The sequence below is a fragment of the Salvelinus alpinus genome, chromosome 8 (genome assembly GCF_045679555.1).
Source record: "Salvelinus alpinus chromosome 8, SLU_Salpinus.1, whole genome shotgun sequence".
Lineage (NCBI taxonomy): Eukaryota > Metazoa > Chordata > Actinopteri > Salmoniformes > Salmonidae > Salvelinus > Salvelinus alpinus.
In genome coordinates, this window is record NC_092093.1 from 26,264,943 (window position 1) to 26,284,828 (window position 19,886).

General features: G+C 42.6%; 2 protein-coding genes across 3 annotated transcripts; one reads left to right on the forward strand and one right to left on the reverse strand.

Annotated features, from left to right (window-relative positions):
• Positions 1 to 2,353: 2,353 nt before the first annotated feature.
• Positions 2,354 to 15,629, reverse strand: parp1 (poly (ADP-ribose) polymerase 1). 2 transcript variants are annotated; one of them, XM_071413160.1, is made up of 21 exons: positions 15,394 to 15,629; positions 13,767 to 13,929; positions 13,502 to 13,617; positions 13,055 to 13,269; positions 10,684 to 10,768; positions 10,396 to 10,512; positions 10,062 to 10,238; positions 7,922 to 8,084; positions 7,500 to 7,640; positions 7,123 to 7,362; positions 6,777 to 6,978; positions 6,363 to 6,558; positions 6,056 to 6,184; positions 5,706 to 5,912; positions 5,130 to 5,258; positions 4,927 to 5,025; positions 4,421 to 4,573; positions 4,059 to 4,186; positions 3,902 to 3,963; positions 3,656 to 3,770; positions 2,354 to 3,358 (listed from the first exon to the last, which is right to left on the reverse strand). In XM_071413160.1, the coding sequence occupies exons 1-21, from the start codon at positions 15,514 to 15,516 to the stop codon at positions 3,277 to 3,279; spliced, it is 3,042 nt and encodes a 1,013-aa protein (XP_071269261.1). In that variant the 5' UTR covers positions 15,517 to 15,629; the 3' UTR covers positions 2,354 to 3,276. The 2 variants fall into 2 exon arrangements, with proteins under 2 accessions (XP_071269261.1, XP_071269262.1); XM_071413161.1 differs by having other exon boundaries at positions 15,444 to 15,622.
• Positions 11,820 to 12,819, forward strand: adorb1a (adenosine receptor B1a). Its single transcript, XM_071414871.1, has one exon. It carries the CDS (start codon positions 11,884 to 11,886, stop codon positions 12,817 to 12,819), a length of 936 nt encoding a protein of 311 aa, XP_071270972.1. The 5' UTR covers positions 11,820 to 11,883.
• Positions 15,630 to 19,886: the final 4,257 nt, after the last annotated feature.

Genomic DNA, 19,886 nt, shown 5'->3' on the forward strand with positions numbered 1-19,886 from the left:
TCCTGTACTCCCTGTTCACCCTCGACTGCGTGGCAGCACATGACTCTAACACTCATTCCACATAGCTATTATGCTGCATGAGGCAAATGCCCGGCCCTGGCCAAATGCTCTGTTAAAATGCAAATATACCTCATATGAGCAATATATATTTTCTTTAAATACAAAAAATACACTTACTGTACGCAGTTTATCAAAATTGCACCAGGAAATATTGAATGGAATGGTAGAATGGAAATACGAGGGCAAGATGAGGATGTATCGTAGCCGATGCTGTGTCAAAACAAGGCCTGGTGCAACTTTGCTAAACTACGTACAAGTACACTAAGTTTATCTTTGTATTTGAAATATTTGTTCTCGCTTATATAAAAGTTACATTCCAAAGGTTTCCAAAACTGTATCGCAAGTGAGGATTAATAACGTTTCTAAATGTTAAACAGAGCGTCAAGATTGTAGTTCACATGGAGCCAGCTGTGGTCCATACCTTCAGCTGAGAACCCAAGAGGGGAACTGGCTGTAAGCCCCCTTGGAGTTCTCGAGAGCTAACCTTAAACATGCTGTCTGAAGGGGAAAAAACTCCATAGATATCCCTGTATAATTAACCTTGACAAGACAATAATACATTCATGAGAGGGCTTCATGAGTTACTGGACCATGCAGAAGCTCATCAACCATAGCTGTGGGAAGTAGGGATGCTTAGGGTGCTGCAGCACCCCCTGAAAAATCAGAATAAAAAAATAAAAATGTAAAAAAATATATATTTTTCACAAAAGTAGGCCTTTACTAGTATTGGCCAGTGGTGTAAAGTACTTAAGTAAAAAATACTTTAAAGAACTACTTAAGTCGTTTTTTGGGGTATCTGTACATTATTATTTATGTTTTGGGCAACATTTACTTTACTACATTCCTAAAAAAAAGAACACACTTTTCACTCCCTACATTTTCCCTGACACCCAAACGTTACATTTTGAATGCTTAGCAGGACAGGAAAATGGTCCAATTCACACACTTATCAAAAGAAAATCCCTTGTCATCCCTACTGCCTCTGAACTGGCGGACTTGTCTGAGTGTTGGAGTGTGCCCCTGGCTATCTGTACATTTTAAAAACAAGAAAATGGTGCCATCTGCTTTGCTTAATATAAGTCATTTGAAATAATTTATACTTTTACTTTTGATACTTAAGTATATTTAGAACCAAATACTTTGACTTTTACTCAAGTAGTATTTTACAGGTTGACTTACCTTAATAGAAAATGACTCAAGTAAAAGTGTATCTATACTTTTACTCAAGTATGACAATTGGGTACTTTTTCCACCACTGGTATTAGCGGACCGATATAGAAGTCAGTAGTGCAGGCAAAAAAAAATTTCAGCATCTCAGCTTTGGCATGCTTTGTATAATTAAGAACAGTATCTTGCAGAATTCAGTTGTTGGAATTGAAAGAGTCGTTGTCCCATCCCTTTCTCTGCAACTGTCATTCTAATGGAATACAGAAATAACAAAACCCTGTACTCAAACATTTACATCAAAAGGTGCAAAGTTATGGTCAAAGACACAAAACATGCACATCAAAATATATATTTTTTAATCAAATAACATGGAAAACAAACACTTTTTGTGCAGTATTAATTTTCCATCCTTATAAACCACTTAATGTAATACATTACTGTATTGTACATTGCCTGGTCATCTAGGTTTGTACCTGTAGGCTTTCCATCACTGAAAAAAACCTATGCAAAAACAGTAATTGAGCAATCAAATGGTTTGTGATGTGGCTCAGTTGGTAGAGCATGGTGCTTGCAATGCTAAGGTTGTGGGTTTGATTCCAAGGGGGGACCCATATGAAAAAGTATGACATTATGCATTCACTACTGTAAGTTGCTCTGGATAAGAGTATCTACTAAAATGGAAAAGGAATGAACAGACCATTTCAGTTCTCACATAGAAATAAGTTAATTTCAAGACACTTGAAAATATAAAGCAAGTATTTTTATATTCCACAATTATCGGATTAACTGTTTTGTACAGATAATTATCAGACTCAAGTTACAAATGCACAAAAGTAGTGCACTGGGCCTTTACTAGTCCTTTATTAGCAGCAGAGCAACGAGCAGAAGAAAACAAATCTGCCCCCCTCCCCTTTGTAAAACAGGGCTCAGAGGACACACCCAAATGAAGTAAGTGGGCCAACTGGGGGTGTTTTATGACAAATTAGTTCCCAACATGAATTCTCCAGACATCATAAAGCAAGTAATGACAAGACTGCCTGCCATGTGATGGGTTGGCTTTGCACAACAATATTTGTAATTTAGACAATGGAAATACAGGAGTTCAAAGTTGCCATTTGTAAGAAGGTAAGATTAACAAAATGCTTTATTCTGAGCGGTGGGAAAAAATACAGTGGATAGAACAAAACCAACAGTCTCTCACCACTCCAAGTCAAACATTTATTTATAGAATACGTGGACTAAACGCTGTCAGCACAAACCTATTTTTTACAGGGTCAACCTTGACAAAGACAGATTGAGAGACTGAAAAAAACTAAGCATATTATACAGGTCAAACTTAGTATTGACTCCTTACGAACAGTCTACAAAGTATTTATCTTAACAGTTCTATTACTAGTAAGTTCTAGTAAAGTGTCATCCATGGTTTGTATGTGTTCACAGGGTGTGCCGATATACCAACTAATACCTTTTGGCTGGAATGAAGTGGACTGGGTGAAGAGAAATGACTCATTGGGAAACATCTCATTATGCCCGTTGAAACTGACCATAGATGAAAAATTTCAGTTTTAAGAGTAATATTAAAAAATTGTAAAAAAAACAGCATTGCTTTTACCTCAAATACTACATTGGACTATGGGTACACAAGTAAACCAAAAAAAACTAACATTTAACAGACCAGTGTTGGTCATATTATCGCTTTTCTTGTCTTGCAATGACAATCTCTTTCCACAGGTGCCTTAATTCAGCCATTCTGATTGTTGAACTCTGACCTTACGATCCACAGTCTTAATAACCAATACCAACCTAGTATAGTCAAACAGGTACTAAGGTGCATAAAACAAGGCCAATACATCTATCCTATTTAAGGCTATCCGCTATTGCAATAAGCCATGTGTATAGTGGCTAAGATTTTAAACTACAAAATGAAAACAGAACACGGTATTAGGTTGGGAAGGTTCAAAATGTCTCTTGTTGTGGGGTGGGGGCTGGAAGCGGTGGGTGGTCGGCTGGATCCTTCTGGAGAGCCGGTGGTGGTCAACTACAACCCATTCACCACATGGAATTCTGGTAGTTGAACTTGATCTTCAACAGGTACTTCAGGTTCACCTGTGCCACATCATACACAATGTATCTGGAGGAGGCAAGGTTAAGCGAAATAGGAACTAGGGAACAGTGTGGGGGCATGTCATATTATTCGATGCAAGTTACATTCCTAAAACCGAAATACAACAAAAGATTGTAAACTCGTCTTGATAACAGGACACATATCTATCTCTCAACCTCGTACATGTGTAATAACAATGTAGTAGAGATGGTTTTAAATTCTATTGACAAGGCAGTGCACAAACCCACTTGGATGAAAATAGGCAAAAGTATAAGACTCAGATTCAGAAGACAGGCAGAGGCCCTCAGAGGAAGCAAAGGATACTCGTTGTACAGCAGACTCGTGTCGTCGATGTTGGTGTTGGTTCCTTTTCCCAGAGGCACTTGCACCCCGTCTAAAGTGACAGTGGCACTAGGATCTGGGGCGTTTCGACCCAAACCTAACAGGGAGAGAAGGAAGAAAATAATGAGTTAAGTGCCAAGTAAGTTACAGTAATATAAATGTGTCTAAATATTGCATGATTGTATACGGCCTTTTCAATTATGTAAATATGATCTAAAATCGCCGTACCTTTCACGCTGTGTTTACCCTTGGGTAGTTTTGTGATGTGTGAGGCCTTCTTCAGTTCATGCCTGTACAAAAAATAAACAAATATCAATAACGATAGTTGGGATTGCAGAGAATATGGAATATTAAAAGGATTCTATAAACCTGAGCCGTCACTCACATGTTTCCGAGGGCGACCTCTCCCAGTAGAAGTAGGCCAGTTGGGTCGGACTGGGAGGTGTGGCAGTAGTTGGCCGACTTGGACACCATGTCGGCAAAGTACACACCTTTGCCAAACATGTAACCCGTCTGGAATGTATCAAGACAACATCATGAGCGTTTTTCAAATGTCACAACGTAGTAAAGGTGAATTTGAACCGGAGCTGTTGCCATATAATGATAAATATGGACTGCATACAAGACCATGTCACCGGGTGCTAAAAATAATACCATGTTGATCAGCTATAATAAAAAACAAAAGGAGGAACTTCCGCTATGCATCCCAAGCATTAGCTAGCGCTGTAGTGCGAGGTGGACACTCACCACGGGGGCTTCAGGAGGGGCGATACGCAGACCCTGAGAAAGGATACCAGCGTAGTTGGTGGCACGAGAACCGTGCCACAGAAGCTGTCGATTGGGCAGATCCTGGAACGGGCGGTACTGCTGGTACTCTCCCTCCCTAACGATCTTGAAGATCTGAGAGGGCGGAAGCGAGACACCACAGAAGTTTTATTAGTCGTATGTAAGGGATACACATGGTATACACCGTCCATAGAAATGCTTACTTGAAGGTTCCTTCTCAACAATGCAACAGTAAGAAATAATAAAATATAAGAATAGGAATATAGAGTAAATGGTTCAGTAGAATAGACATTTTATCACAGGTATAATACAGGAAGGCACAACTTATAGTCCAATATTTATACGTGTTTTGGGGAAGGGGATATTAGGGGGCAAGTGTTTAAATTATGCAGTATGTAGCAGTCCTAATAAGAGTCTGGTAGAAGCAGTTGTGATGTGTGTGTGTGAGCTTCTCAGGAAAATCTTACCTCCTCAACTTCCAGTGTGTAGGTGTTGTGTGTAGCAGCGTGTGTGTTCTTGACATACTGCAGAATGATCTCTGCCTCCTTTGTGGTCTTGTCAACAACCTGCAAGGTGGATGACAAATACAACACATTCATAGTTCATAACTTTTAGAGCACTGTATTCACAATAGAGAGTAGCATTGAAAAACCACCAGGCCCTACTGTACCTCAATCTTGGTTTTGAGTTTCTCATAGTTGATGTCGATAGGGTCCTTCTTGTTATCCTCGGCCCCTCCTTTCAGCAGACTGTAGGCCACTTCAATGTCCAGGAGGTTGTCCAACATCTGGACCTTAGCCTGGACGGTAGTGGGACACAAAGGGTTAAAAACATCTACCATCACTTACTAAAGAGTATAGAAATAAACTCAACTAGACTCCTTTGGTTCAAGTACCTCAGGATAATTGACTGACTGTGTACGCTTAGAGCTGGAGGTCTGAAAAATGTATGACTCGAGTCTCCATTCCAGTTCTCTAGGTTGGGGAGAGAGCCATTAAGGCCAGAAAACTCTGGCCTTAATAACCACGTACTCTTAAAATCTCCACCCGGTACAGCCAGAAGATGACTGGTCACCCCTCAGAGCCTGCCTTTCTAGGGAGTTTTTCCTAGCCACTGTGCTTCTACATCTGCCTTGCTCGCTCTCTAGGGTTTTAGGCTCAGTTTCTGTATAAGCACTTTGTGACAATTGCTAATAAATTCATTTGATTGAGAGGATGAGCGTGAGAGAGAACACAGGTGTCCTCACCTGAATGTAGTCAAGGTTGCTGAGCAGCGGTGGTTTCTTCATGCCAAAGTCGTGAGGTATGAGGGTGTAGAAGCGATTGGACAGGTCCAGAATGTGGGACTCTGAGGAACTGTCCGATACAGCCTGCTGCACCTCACTGAGGAGGGCGTAGGCACTCTGGATCTGCCTCTTACTCAGCTTCCCCAGCGGCATCTTCTGCAGGTCAATCTGACAGGAAAGACAAAAGATGAATGACTCATTCTCAATGAAGAGAAATTAGAGGGGGAAATGGGGGTCACATTTGGACAAAAATACACATTGAGAAAAACCAACACACACACACACACACTCTCCACCAACTCAGTACCCACCTCAAACTCCACCATGGCCTTCTTCATGCTCTCCACATCAAAGATGGTCCTGATGAGTTCCTGGACAGGCTTGGCCAGCAGAGAGTTTGTGCCAGCACTGGCTGTCAGCCTCTTCACCGCCTCCTCATCCTGGTGGGGAAAACAACCAATCAGATATGGGACAGAGATAGGATGGGCCAATCAGGGTTAACCAGTGAAGGCCACAGTATACATTTCTCAATTAAAAGTAGGCCTGTCAAGTCAAATGCACAAATTCTTAAATATGAACACAAATGGTCCTGTGTGTGTCTGTGTGTTCTAGCTGTACCTGACCGTAGTCGATCTCCAGAGGGTAGAACCTGTTGGGATACTTGGTGAAGTGGGAAGAGCCCCAGGCGTTGCCTGTCTTCTCTTCGTACACACCCAGGAAGTTGTCCATGGCAGAGTTCTTATCATGGAACTTATCCAGCTTATTTCCCCCGATGGTGGTGCCCACTCTGCCCCAGGAGCGGAACACCCAGTACCTACACACAGAGAAGAAAGACAGAGGGAGAGGAAAGAGAAGGGTGAGATGAGCTGGAATGGGGACAAGAAAGAGGTAAGGGAGAAAGAGGAAGAGAAATACAGGGAAAGCAGAGAGAGTAGCATGAGGGAGAGAGGAGTGGTGAATGGGGAGGATAAAGAGAGGGATGAGAGGAAGTGGCCCCCTTTCAGGACCCTTTTACCCAGAGGATAGACTAACCGTTTATGCACATCGTCCTCCAGCAGCTGCAGTTTGTAGTAGGAGTTGGTTCCCCTGACGATGTCCACCAGACCTAGCGTAGCGCTGAAGATCTTGCCGTTCTGATCCAGGACATGAGCACTGTTCTCTAGACATGAGTCTGGGTCCACTGCTGCTCCTCCTTTCACAGTCAGCTTCATCTTCTTACTGGCCTTGTTAACACCTGAAAAAGCAGAAATTAGATTGTTACAACTGTAAAAGTGGAATTGACCCAACTGCCATACGCTCTACCATAGCAGCCTGTAAAAACTAAATACTCCACGATAACAGTCAGTTAAGTTACTCAATGTTACTTCCGATTCCATACCTTCCTCCTCCTTCACCCTTTTGGTGCTCTTGCCAGCCATGGCTCCAGACCTGGAGGCCGCTGACTGAGCCTGGGTCTCTAGTTTGACCTCGGCCCCCCAGGTGGAGATGGCATGCAGGGAGACCAGCTCCTGCAGGGCCTTGCCCGAGGACTTGATGTCAGTGAGGAAGTCCTCCGAGACCACGCGCACGCCCGCCTCCTCCGCCTCCTCCATCTTCTTACTCATCTTCTCTACCTCCTCTGTGAGAAAAAGAGCACACCAAAGATGTCAAACTAGGGAAAACAAAGAAATCCAACCTATCCTTCTGAAAATGTGTTACTGTAAGGGCGAGCAAAAGTTGAATCCAACAGCCCCCTCTGATTGACTGGCTACTCACTCTTGGTGCTGAGGCAGAGAGTAGCCTTATTGGCTGTGCCGGTGATCTTCCCCCCCAGCTCCTCCACGGCAGCCTTCAGCTCGTCCTTGTTCTGTCTCAGCTTGCCCACAGTCAGCAACTTCATCCCTGTCAGAGGCTTATCTACAGGGGAGGAGAGGGGAGACGAACCGATATAGACAGAATTACCATTCCAATACTATGAATGGGGCTGGTCATGTTCTAGCATCGCACTTAGGAACAAGAGAATATATTCACTGTAGAATAGAGAAGCAAAAATATAGAGTGAAATCATTGTTCTTTTACTCGAAAAGAGGCATCTCCATTTCGGCCAGATTCTTCAGCACAATGAGAAGATATAATGACTCAAGTCATTCCAACAAGTTTGCCCACTACACCACATTCTCCTACTGGTTTCTGCTTACCTGCAGGGGCTCCCTCTGGGAGGGGTATACTGGGAGCACTGGAGGCACTGGGGACTGGAGCGGATGCAGAGGAGGCTGGGGGAGGGGCGGCAGACACCTTGGGGAACACCCGGTCCTGTCTCTTAAACTTGAACTTCTTGAGGAAGGGAAGCTCATGGAACTCCTGCAGAGGAATAGATCAGAGGAGGAGATGTTAGCTTTTGACATTCACAAGAGCATAGTGAGTTATATCTGAGATCTTTGTCGAATTCATTAGGCACGACACCGAAGAAAACAGTCCAAAACAAGCAGGTACTATGTGAACTTGTCCAATAAGAAATGGCTTTTTCATTTTCTGTTGCAAAACTTTTTGCATAGTTTTCCCAACTGAACACAACCCAGATAAATGAAATTCTATTTGTTACAAGCACGAAATACAATGGGTGTAGTAGACCTTACGGTTAAATGCTTACTTACAAGCCCTTAACCAACAATGCAGTTAACTTATTTGGGACAGGGGGGCAGTATTGATTAGCTTGGATAAAAAGGTGCCCAGAGTAAACTGCCTGCTACTCAGCCCTAAAAGCTAGAATATGCATATAATTAGTAAATTTGGATAGAAAACACTCTGAAGTTTCTAAAACTGTTTGAATGATGTCTGTGAGTATAACAGAACTCATATGGCAGGCAAAAACCTGAGAAAAAATCCAACCAGGAAGTGGGAAATCTGAGGTTTGTAGTTTTTCAACTCTTTGCCTATCGAATATACAGTGTCTATGGGGTCATATTGCACTTTCTAAGGCTTCCGCTAGATGTCAACAGTCTTTAGAACCTTGTTTGATGCTTCTACTGTAAAGGAGGGGAATGGGAGCTGAATGAGTCAGAGGTCTGCCAGAGTTGCATGAGCTGGTCATGCGCGTTCACGTGAGAGAGTTAGCTTGCGTTCCATTGCAATTCTACAGACAAAGGAATTCTCAGGTTGGAATGTTATTGAAGATTTATGATAAAAACATCTTAAAGATTGATTCTATACTTAGTTTGACATGTGTCTACGAACTGTAATATGACTTTGTCTGAACTTTCGCCTGGACCTGCCCGCGCATCGTGAGTTTGGATTGTGTACTAAACGCGCAAACAAAAAGTAGGTATTTGGACATAAATGGACTTTATCGAACATATCAAACATTTATTGTGGAACTGGGATTCCTGGGAGTGCATTCTGATGAAGATCATCAAAGGTAAGTGAATATTTAATGCTATTTCTGACTTTGTTGACTCCACAACATGGCGGATATCTGTATGGCTTGTTTGAGCTCTGAGCGCTGTACTCAGATTATTGCATGGTGTGCTTTTTCGGTAAAGCTTTTTTTTTTAATCTGACAAAGCGGTTGCATTAAGGAGAAGTTTATCTAAAGTTCCATGCATAACACATGTATTTTTATCAACATTTATGATGAGTATTTCTGTAAATTGACGTGGCTCTCTGCAAAATCACGGGATGTTTTGGAAGCAAAAACATTACTGAACGTATCGCGCCAATGTAAACTGAGATATTTGGATATAAATATGAACTTTATTGAACAAAACATACATGTATTGTGTAACATGAAGTCCTATGAGTGTCATCTGATGAAGATCATCAAAAGTTAGGGATTAATTTTATCTCTATTTCTGCTTTTTGTGACTTGTCTTTGGCTGGAAAAATGGCTGTGTTTATCTGTGACTATGTACTGACCTAACATAATCGTTTGGTGTGCTTTCGTCATAAAGCCTTTTTGAAATCTGGAAATCACGTTGGCTGGATTCACAACAAGTGTAGCTTTAATTTGGTGTATTGCATGTGTGATTTCATGAGTCATTTTTTTTATAGTAATTCATTTGAATTTGGCGCTCTGCATTTTCACTTGATGTTGGCGTCCCACATATCCCAGAGAGGTTAAGAAAATAGAGTTAGGAAAATATTTACTAACTAAACAATACCGAAGCTATATACATGGGGTACCAGTACTGAGTCAATGTGCGGGGGTACAGGTTAGTCGAGGTAATATGTACATGTAGGTACAGGTAAAGTGACTATGCATAGATCATAAACAGCGAGTAGCAGCAGTGTACATGAACATCAAACTCTACAGACACTCTGAACCCAAAGAAGGGGGCCTACCTTGGGGATGACCCAGCCCTTGCGGTTGGGCAGCTGGGTCTTGAACACACACTTGGTCCAGGCGGAGAGGTCTCCAGTGCAGTAGTAGGCGTCGCTCTTGAACACCAGCTGGCCCTGGCACTCCTCGCAGGGATTCAGTGCGCCAAAGGCCATGCAGTCTCCTAGGCTGTCCACCACCTGTCAATCAAACAACACACTATTTGACTGGCTGTTTGACACATCACGCAAACACACAAACCACACACGTTTACACAGTTAAACGAGACAGACCGCAGAAATGGACAGATAGAGAGAAAGACAGCTACTGAGACAGATACATAGTGAGCCTCCTTACATTGGACTCTCCAGAGGGCACTTCCTGTCCGTTGGCGATGAGCAGCTCCTTCATGTCGTTGGTGGAACAGAACTGCCTGAGCTTGTCCTTGATGCCCCAGATCAGCTGGCTCTGCTCCTGTACACACACAACCACACAAGAGGGGGTTTGGAAAACATCACTCGCAAAACCTATGGGCATATAGTTGCATACACACATACAAAATGACAACAATGACATTATGTTACTAATTTGATGAAGTAAAGAAATATTAATGTTAAGGCATTTCCACAATTTTCAGGAGTGAACCTTCATCTGCAACTCCACTTTCTTCTTCTCCTCCTCATCCTTCTTCGATGCCCCTTCTCCATCTACCTCATCAGTCTTTCTCTTTCTGAGGGAAAAACAGGGAAAATAAATTATTTGTTTACATTCTCTATGCAGGAACCAATTTATCTACCAAGCAAAACATTTACAAGCAACATTTCAAATCACACCATTCTGTAATTCATCATTCAAGAGAAAGTTTTGCTGTTGAAAACTTCCTGAAGGAACTTGACAGGCACTGACTTCCCCATTAACTTTGTAAATGAGGCCTGTTGGGAGCAGAGCCTTATCCAAGGTTAGTCAAATAAACCTGACACCTTCATTAATCAGGGAGATTCATTAGTGTCCTGACACCCGGTGGAGACGCACATCACCCGGTCTCTGGAGATGATTCAAGTTACTACAAGTCCCTGTGACTCTGTGGGTGATTAGGATGTCACCCTGTCACCCTCTCCCCCTCCCTCTGGTCAACCTCTCCCCTTCAGGAGGGAAATTAATCAGCTTCCCAGAGGCCTATCCTGTCCCTCTAAACATCTGTCAATCACTGCCCCTTAAACACATTGTCCCATAGTGGTCACCACCTGACTCACAGGACAGGAAACAAACACCAAAAAACATCCACCTCCTATGATAGAATCTATAAAAACGACCCATCTCTGCCTTGTGCACACACTCAGCCTGTGTGTGGTCATAGCAGTAGCAGTTGTTGGGAGAGAGGTGGTACTTTGTAGAGATGGCAGCAGATCAATACTAATGCATTCCCTTTCTCACAAGTCCTCCTGACAAACACTGCTCTTCATTAGAGAGGGAGAGTCAGGCACAGAACAAGACGGACATTCTTCGTTTTAAGCATCATTATTCTGACTAGCTACTGTTTGGTAAGTAGCCCTTTCTTTACCAAAACTGCATTTTTATGTAGTAAATCAATAAGGAATCATTTAAAATCAGAACCACTTTAAGACAATTTTCACAATGTTACAGTAAGCAAGTCTGACTTCCCTTTCTCTCAATTTCAGGAAAATGACAGAGACCATCACAGTATCACTGAACCTCTCAACCTCCCTTCTTTTCGACAACTCAACCTTCCCCCCATACATTCAACCCCTCTGGACCTCCTCCTCCTCCTTCCTCGCTTCCACCACTCCTCCCCCTGACCTGGTGGTGTCCCCAAACGTTGTGTACATGGTGGCTGAACTCATCATAGCAACCCTCTCCACCGTGGGTAACCTGCTGGTGTGTGCCGCCGTTGGCCTCAACAGGAAGCTACGTACTGTCACCAACTACTTCCTAGTGTCGCTGGCCGTAGCCGACATCTGCGTGGGTGCACTGGCCATCCCTTGCGCCATCCTCACTGGCGTTGGCGTGCCCCGCCACAACCTCTACCTGTGTCTGCTGATGCTAAGTGTGCTCATCATGCTAACCCAGAGCTCCATCTTCAGCCTGCTAGCTGTAGCTGTGGAGCGCTACGTGGCCATCTTCCTGCCCTTCCGCTACCACACGCTCATGACGCCACGCAACGCTATCCTAGTTATCCTGGTGACCTGGGTGCTGGCTTTCCTCATTGGCCTGGTGCCCCTCATGGGCTGGCACAAAACGCCACCCGACTCGGGCTACTGCTTCTTCGTGTTCGTGGTGGACATGACCTATATGGTCTACTTCAACTTCTTTGCCTGCGTGCTGGCGCCCCTGGTGGTCATGTTCCTCATCTACGCCAAGATCTTCGTGACAGTCAAGCGGCAGGTACGGCGCATCGCAGCAGAGCGCGGGGGCGGCGTGGGGGGTGCGGAGGGGCAGGCGGCCCGGGCGGCCAGCATGAAGAGGGAGATAAAGACAGCCACGTCGCTGTTCCTCGTCCTCTTCCTCTTCACTGTCTGCTGGATACCGCTGCACGTCATCAACTGCTTCCTGCTGCTCTGCCCTGGCTGCCCTGTGCCCCTGGAGCTCCTCCTCACCGCCATTATCCTATCACACGCCAACTCCGCCGTTAACCCCTTCCTGTACGCGTACAAGATGAAGACCTTCCGGAACACCTTTAAGGCCATCTTCCTCTGCTGTAGAGCTCTAGGGGACTGGGAGGACGCGGCCGATGGCGGGGGGACCACCACCCACCGGACCTGACCGAAGACCCGTTGGTACCGTCTGACTCGCCATTACTTAATGTTCAACTGATGAGGATTATGTACCATTTGGTGGTCGTTATGCCCAGAGAACTGTCTTTTACAATAAACAGAACTGATAGATGGGAGATGTGTTCCTGATATTCTAACGTTAATATACCACTATGTACATTCCAGTAAAGTTAAAGTTTGTGGACACCAGACTACTTTATTTGCTTCATTAGAGAAAGCCTCACCCTTTAGATTTGATGGCGGGCAGCCTTCTCTTTAGCTCCTCCTTGTCCTCCACCCTGAGTGTGTTAAAGCCTTTGAGCTGGGTGGCGCTGTACTCTGGTTTGAAGACCAGCTCCTCCCTGCGGCCCACAAAGCAGGCGGTATGGTACCAGCGGTCTATCAACCCCAGCTGGGGCTTCTCTGGGTCAACCGTCTTCTTAGATACACGGATCTGGTCCTGGAGCACAGAGGAGAGGAGTTCGGGCTGTTATGATAGTGTATATTTGGGTTTATGTGGGATACCTATTCAAGTATTTATGTACATTGACAATCTATTCTAAAACTTTCATTTTTTTACACTGAACAGATGTTGAGGAATAGCTGTACTGTAACTATTCATTTTACAGCCATGTGTATATCAGATCATCTCTATGTAAAAAAATAAACAGATCTAAATATTGATCCCTCACCTTTTCAATTTTCTGCTCACACCCTTTACATGTGCTACGGTTTGACTTGGCATACTCCACTGCAAAGTCATTCAGAGTCTTCTCTCCTTTGGCCCCACCCTTCACATCACCTTTTCCTGTGAGGAAGAGGGAAGACAATGTGTTATTTGAAATCTGACCTCCAGTCAATGAGCATGACATTTTTTTGGGGTCCCATTTCAATGACATCAAAGGGGTACACAGATGACTCCACGCTTGGGAGAAAAGTTAATGGTTAAAGACTGACCTCCTGCAGCTCCCCCAGTCTCGATGGCCTTCTTGACCTTCTCCTGGTCCTCCCATCGCAGGTCAGAGAATCCAGCGATGTCTGCAGGAGAATGGGCAGACGCCCGCAGCCAGAAGCAGGAGAAGTGGTGCCAGTGGGGCACCTTACCGTCAAACATGGGCGACTGGGGAAAATAAAATAATTGGAGGGTCATGGTGGGTAAGGTAAATCACACTACATTGTACATATATAGTCCAGGTGGTAGGCTCATATGACTCAGGGTGACAAAAAAAAAAAAAAAAAAAACTTGTCACCAGCAGGCACACTTGCCATCTTATCTAGCAAGCTATGTCACTTATTTCACTTGTGAAGTGTAAACATTGGTTCATGTGAAATTCTTGGCACAATTCACACAACGCTCAGAAATTGTATAGATTACAGGTACCTAAACGGTCATTATGACAAATGACTGCATTCAGCGCTCTTGCTGAAGTTTTCCCTGAGCTAATTTGGAAATGGGTCAAGCTTACTATGGTGCATTCAAAACTACTGAACTCGGAAAAAACTTGGTCAAATCATGACGCCAGTGATCTTGTGGTCGGAAAGGCAGAGTTCTAGAAAGCTGCCCCGAGTTCCCAGCTTGGCATTCTGAGTTGGACCTTGGATGACAATTCAAAACGATTTTCTACAGTAGGAGAAAAGTTGTTACCAGTTGTTATGAACGCGCTAAATTCAGAGATTTCCAAGTTCCGAATTGTTTTTAAAGCGGCAGATGCTACCAGAGGTCCTTGAATTGAATTATTGGAAATCAAGGGCATAACGCTAGCTGTAGCATAGATGCGGTAAAGAGGTCAATGGAACGCGACCTAATGGAAATTTGCCATGGAAACGCGTTGGGAAAGATGCCGTTGGGGACAGACACGAAACTCCTCAATGCCCCCAGCAAAATTAGCCTATTAGGCTGTTATTGATGTGTATTTTACACTGTTGAGGAAAAAAAAAAAAAAAAGAGTATCATTCTTGCACAGATGTTAACCCCAATACATGTTCATGGCATCGTCACCAATCAACTGCAATACAGATAAAAACGAATTTGACTAGCACAACCGAGTTCTGTATGACAGTTATGCTACCAGTTTATACGAAGCGAAATGACTTAGCAGTCAATTCTTCTAAACCAGAAAAGGGAAAACTTCTGTTATGTAGCGAAAACTGCCAATTATATCCTAATCGGATATTAGTAGCCACATTGCGGGCCTGTTACAATACATACATCACGACGGATTGTACGAATATCCACTTTGTTAGAACAGATGTTTAACCTGCGACAATTCTGCTTCCTTCTCCCCACCGTCTGCATTCCATTTACTTCTTTCACATCTATGCATGCCCGAGACATATCATTGAAAAATGAATGCGCTGGTGGTGCGAAGGAATCAAAGCCCGTTCTCATTTAAGCCTTCGGAAGCCATTTAAACGCAATTGAGTTCTATCAAGACAACACAAACATGCTATATTCGTAAAGGAAATCCACAACATATCAATAATGGGCTGTTTAGTGCAGAAACAACAACCGTATAAGTGATTCTGAGATTGTCCACACTTATGCAGTTTTCTCGGAAATCACAAGACGCTCTAGCTACGTTACCTGCACCATGATAGCCATCCGCAGCGAATCCTTTGCAATGTTTTCCTTACATTTCTTGCACGAAGCACGTCCACTTTTGGCATATTCAGCTTTGTAAAGCTTGTCCTCTTGTGCATCTGCCATTTTTGTTGAGTTTAGACGCAAAATGAGATTGATTGAATGTAAATCTAACTTGCTTGGCAGTAGCCACTACAATGTAGTTGCAGCCCGCGTGCAGAGTACCCGCGCAGAAACGCAGACAAGAGCAATCGAGGAAGATGTACTAAAAGACATAGAAAGTCAAATACAGAGTACGATAACCAACGCTCAAAAAAACATTTTTATTTCAAAAGAATAACATTTTATTAATGATAGTATTTGTAATTTAAGGTTTTATTTTAAAGATCTATTTTTGGACTTATAAATTAAGAATATATATACCGATTGATTGTTGAAGAAAGCTACCTAAAATCTTACTGGTTGAAGAATTGTTCCGACCAAAAGTGTTCAAAAAACATGAACAGATTGCTTTTTATAAATAATGTTTTGTTGTTGCATTTAACTCCTGGAAAGGCTGTAATCGAGGTCCTTTCCTTAGAAGGTGACATGATGTCAGAGGTCAGCAGGTGGGAGAAGTGGGAGTTCGGGACGCAGTGCGCGCTAACCAAGTGGGGCGGGTGCACGGTGTTTCCTCCGACACGTTGGTGCGGATGGCTTCCGGGTTGGAGGCGCGCTGTGTTAAGAAGCAGTGCGGCTTGGTTGGGTTGTGCTTCGGAGGACGCATGACTTTCGACCTTCGTCTCTCCCGAGCCCGTACGGGAGTTGTAGCGATGAGACAAGATAGTAATTACTAGCGATTGGATACCACGAAAATTGGGGAGAAAAGGGGGTACAATTTATTAAATAAAATAAAAAAGTGGGAGTTCGGGATGATAGTTTCCGACAAGTAATTACCATTTGGAGGGCCTTTCAAGTGGATTTTTCCCAATCATATGTGGTAAATTCCCACTTCCCACTTGGTTACGAACGCAGCAGTACCCCATCAGAACCCAAAATATAAGCTTGTTTTACTCCAATGTTTGTTAACACTTTCTGGCCTCAAAACATGGTTAAAACTACAATTTGTATATAATGAATGGTCAGTCATTACATCCACAGCTCTGTCTATGAATTTGAGAGTGGTTATATTTATCCAGGCCCAGCGCTCAGATTTTTACCAAAACAGAGGCGGGGCAGCATTGTTATTGTTTGAATAAGGACTCTAGCTTTAAATTATGTTTGTTTGTACTGAATGGTGATGGCAGACAATAGAAACATAATTTGCCACTAGATGGCGCACTTCACCAATATCTCATCTGGATCATCAGAGGCAGCCAACAAAATACTGATCAAGTAAAGATTGTATAACAAAGAAATCTGGTAATAATTGGAATGTCTATGAATATCCTAAATTAGGCAGTGAAATATTTCTTAGCAAAATATTTATTGGCATAAATCAACAGTTGATAAACTGTCAAACATATTACATTATATCAACACACACAACAAACATTGAAGTGTAAATCATAAAAACAATATAAAACACAGACTAGAATATTCACTATCAACAGGAACAAATAACATAAGAGCTATTATATAGGAGGCTGTTGCTTGTTGGTCATTGAGTAGCTCCAAAGGAAAGTGTTTCCCTTTTCATGAAAATTAAATTGATCTGGGCTCTTCAGGACATTGCTGACTGTGCTGAAATGGGGCAGAAACGGAACATTTCTGTGCCCAGAAATGCACTACAATGCTGAATACCGCACCCTTCTCCCCGCCCTAAATCAGCCAGAAGGAATCAGGATCTGCAGAATGGGGAAACTGGCCACAATGTTTCTGCTGCAACTTGCTGAGGTACAAAGGACAATTCTGTAGTAAAGATAGTACGGTTAGTATAAGCTGTGAGATATACCTGGTTGACCACACCTATTCACACTATTTTTGAAAAGATAGCAATGTGATTTTAGCCTTCTAAATGAGAATTGTTTTTCTTGCATACTTGTGCCCAGTCCGTAGCCACGCCCAAGTGAGCTCAGAGTTCGTGTCAACATGATGGAACCACCTTTCAGGCCAGAGTGCTTCAAAGGACTTGCTGAGATTTTAAATACAGACCAGAGAACGTGAGGCCATGGCCCACACGTTGAAATGGTTAAAACTACAAGACCAGAGAACGTGAGGACGTGGTCCACACGTTGAAATGGCTAAAACTACAAGACTAGAAAATGGTAAGACCCTCTGAAACCTTCGACGAGAGAAGAAGGTAAAGACCAAACATTCACAGTCTGCAGCTGGGTACATAAAGTAGTCTAGGACAAAGACGAGAAGGAAGAACAGGTCCCGCTCACCACTGTGTGGAAAACCTGAAGTATCCATTCTAAGAACAATTTTATTTCACCTTTATTTAACCAGTTAGGCAAGTTGAGAACAAGTTCTCATTTACAATTGCGACCTGGCCAAGATAAAGCAAAGCAGTTCGACACATACAACAACACAGAGTTACACATGGAGTAAAACAAACATACAGTCAATAATAGAGTAGAAAAATAAGTTTATATACAATGTGAGCAAATGAGGTGTGATAAGGGAGTTAAAGGCAACAAAAAAAAGGCCATGGTGGCGAAGTAAATACAATATAGCAAGTAAAACACTGGAATGGTAGATTTGCAGTGGAAGAATGTACAAAGTAGAGAAAAATAATGGGGTGCAAAGGAGCAAAATAAATAAATAAATACAGTAGGGCGAGAGGTAGTTGTTTGGGCTAAATTATAGATGGGCTATGTACAGGTGCAGTAATCTGTGAGCTGCTCTAAAGCTAGTGAGGGAGATAAGTGTTTCAGAGATTTTTGTAGTTCATTCCAGTCATTGGCAGCAGAGAACTGGAAGGAGATGCGGCCAAAGGAAGAATTGGTTTTGTGGGTGACCAGAGAGATGTAACTGCTGGAGCGCGTGCTACAGGTGGGTGCTGCTATGGTGACCAGCGAGCTGAGATAAGGGGGGACTTTACCTAGCAGGGTCTTGTAGATGACCTGAAGGACATTGTGACCTCTGGTGGACAACCAGAGACTTACTTCGAACTACTCCCCATAGACGGATCGAGTGGTTTCAACAGAGAGACGATAGAGAAAGACATCTACGCATAAATCTATATTGCATTTCTAATCCGAATGAGCGGTTATTAGGGTGCTAAATGTTCATATTCCTGTGAGCGTAGCTTCCAAATGTATGTACGATAAGTTGACTCTTTTTGTCTCCCCCTCTCCTTACCACCCCTCCCTTTCCATTGCGTAACCAAATGGTCATGCTTTTGATAGTCCACCAGGGACCCATTTTCATTGCATTATGTTAGTAATCAATAACCTATACCGCGTGTGTGTGTGTGTTTGTTTTTCTGTGTGATTCTTTAATTATTTAGTCAGTAAATAAACAATGAAGCCAATTTGTGTATCGCTGATTCATCACTTAAGTTAGGGTTTGTGCAGATATCCAAGTATTATGCGACGTTCAGAATGAGACTGATGAGGTAATAATTCATAATTGACTGTTATTGATGTAAGAGATATTTAGATAATCTTTAGAGTTTAAATCGGGAGATAGTAACTTGGTAAACAACTGTTCCCGTGGTGCCCCAAATTCCTAATGAGTTAATTGTTACATGATTAATTTAATCTAGTAATAATTAAATGTAGTAGGTAATTATTCGATAAATAGCAGTCGTCACATTAATGACAGTCACGTTACGACAGAGGTAAAGGAAGCCCAATGAGGTTACACTCATTGACAGAACCAAATAAAATCAGCTTCAGGGCAATTACACACTAAGAGTGATGTTGAGACTCTGATTTTTCACTTTAAAATGTATCCCAAACAAACACAAACCATACAACTCTATGAACAAGGGCGACTTTTAACAATTTCCACTGAAAATGTGGTAACAGAATGACGGCACCAACAGCACAAACCAGCATTCTGTTACGAACTTTGCATCTGCACCGTTCTTCAAGTAATGTGTTTTTGTAAAAATGTCAGTGGAAAATGTTAAAAGTAGTCCTTTTGCATAGAGTTGTATGGTTTGTTTAACTTTGCAATCATTGATTTTTGTTTGACATACATTTTAAAGGGACAAATCGGAGTCTCAGCATCACTCTGTTATCGTGGAATTACTCTTCACCACAATGTGTAGCAAAATACACTTATTATTATCACTACACAGATCAAACAATGTATTTAAACAATGTGTTCTCTCGATTAACAATCGTATTATACATCGTAATAAAAACATTACAAAATTGTGTATCATTTACAAAATTGAATGCACCGATTTACACTAAATTAATCCAGCGAATGAAAGTCTATGATACAAAATATGTTGCACAGTTAATCTCGGTACAGTGATGATGAAGTGAGGCATTTATTATCATGGCTTAGAGGTCTGGACTCTAATCGAACATGTAAACTGCAGGGTTTTTGACATCAGT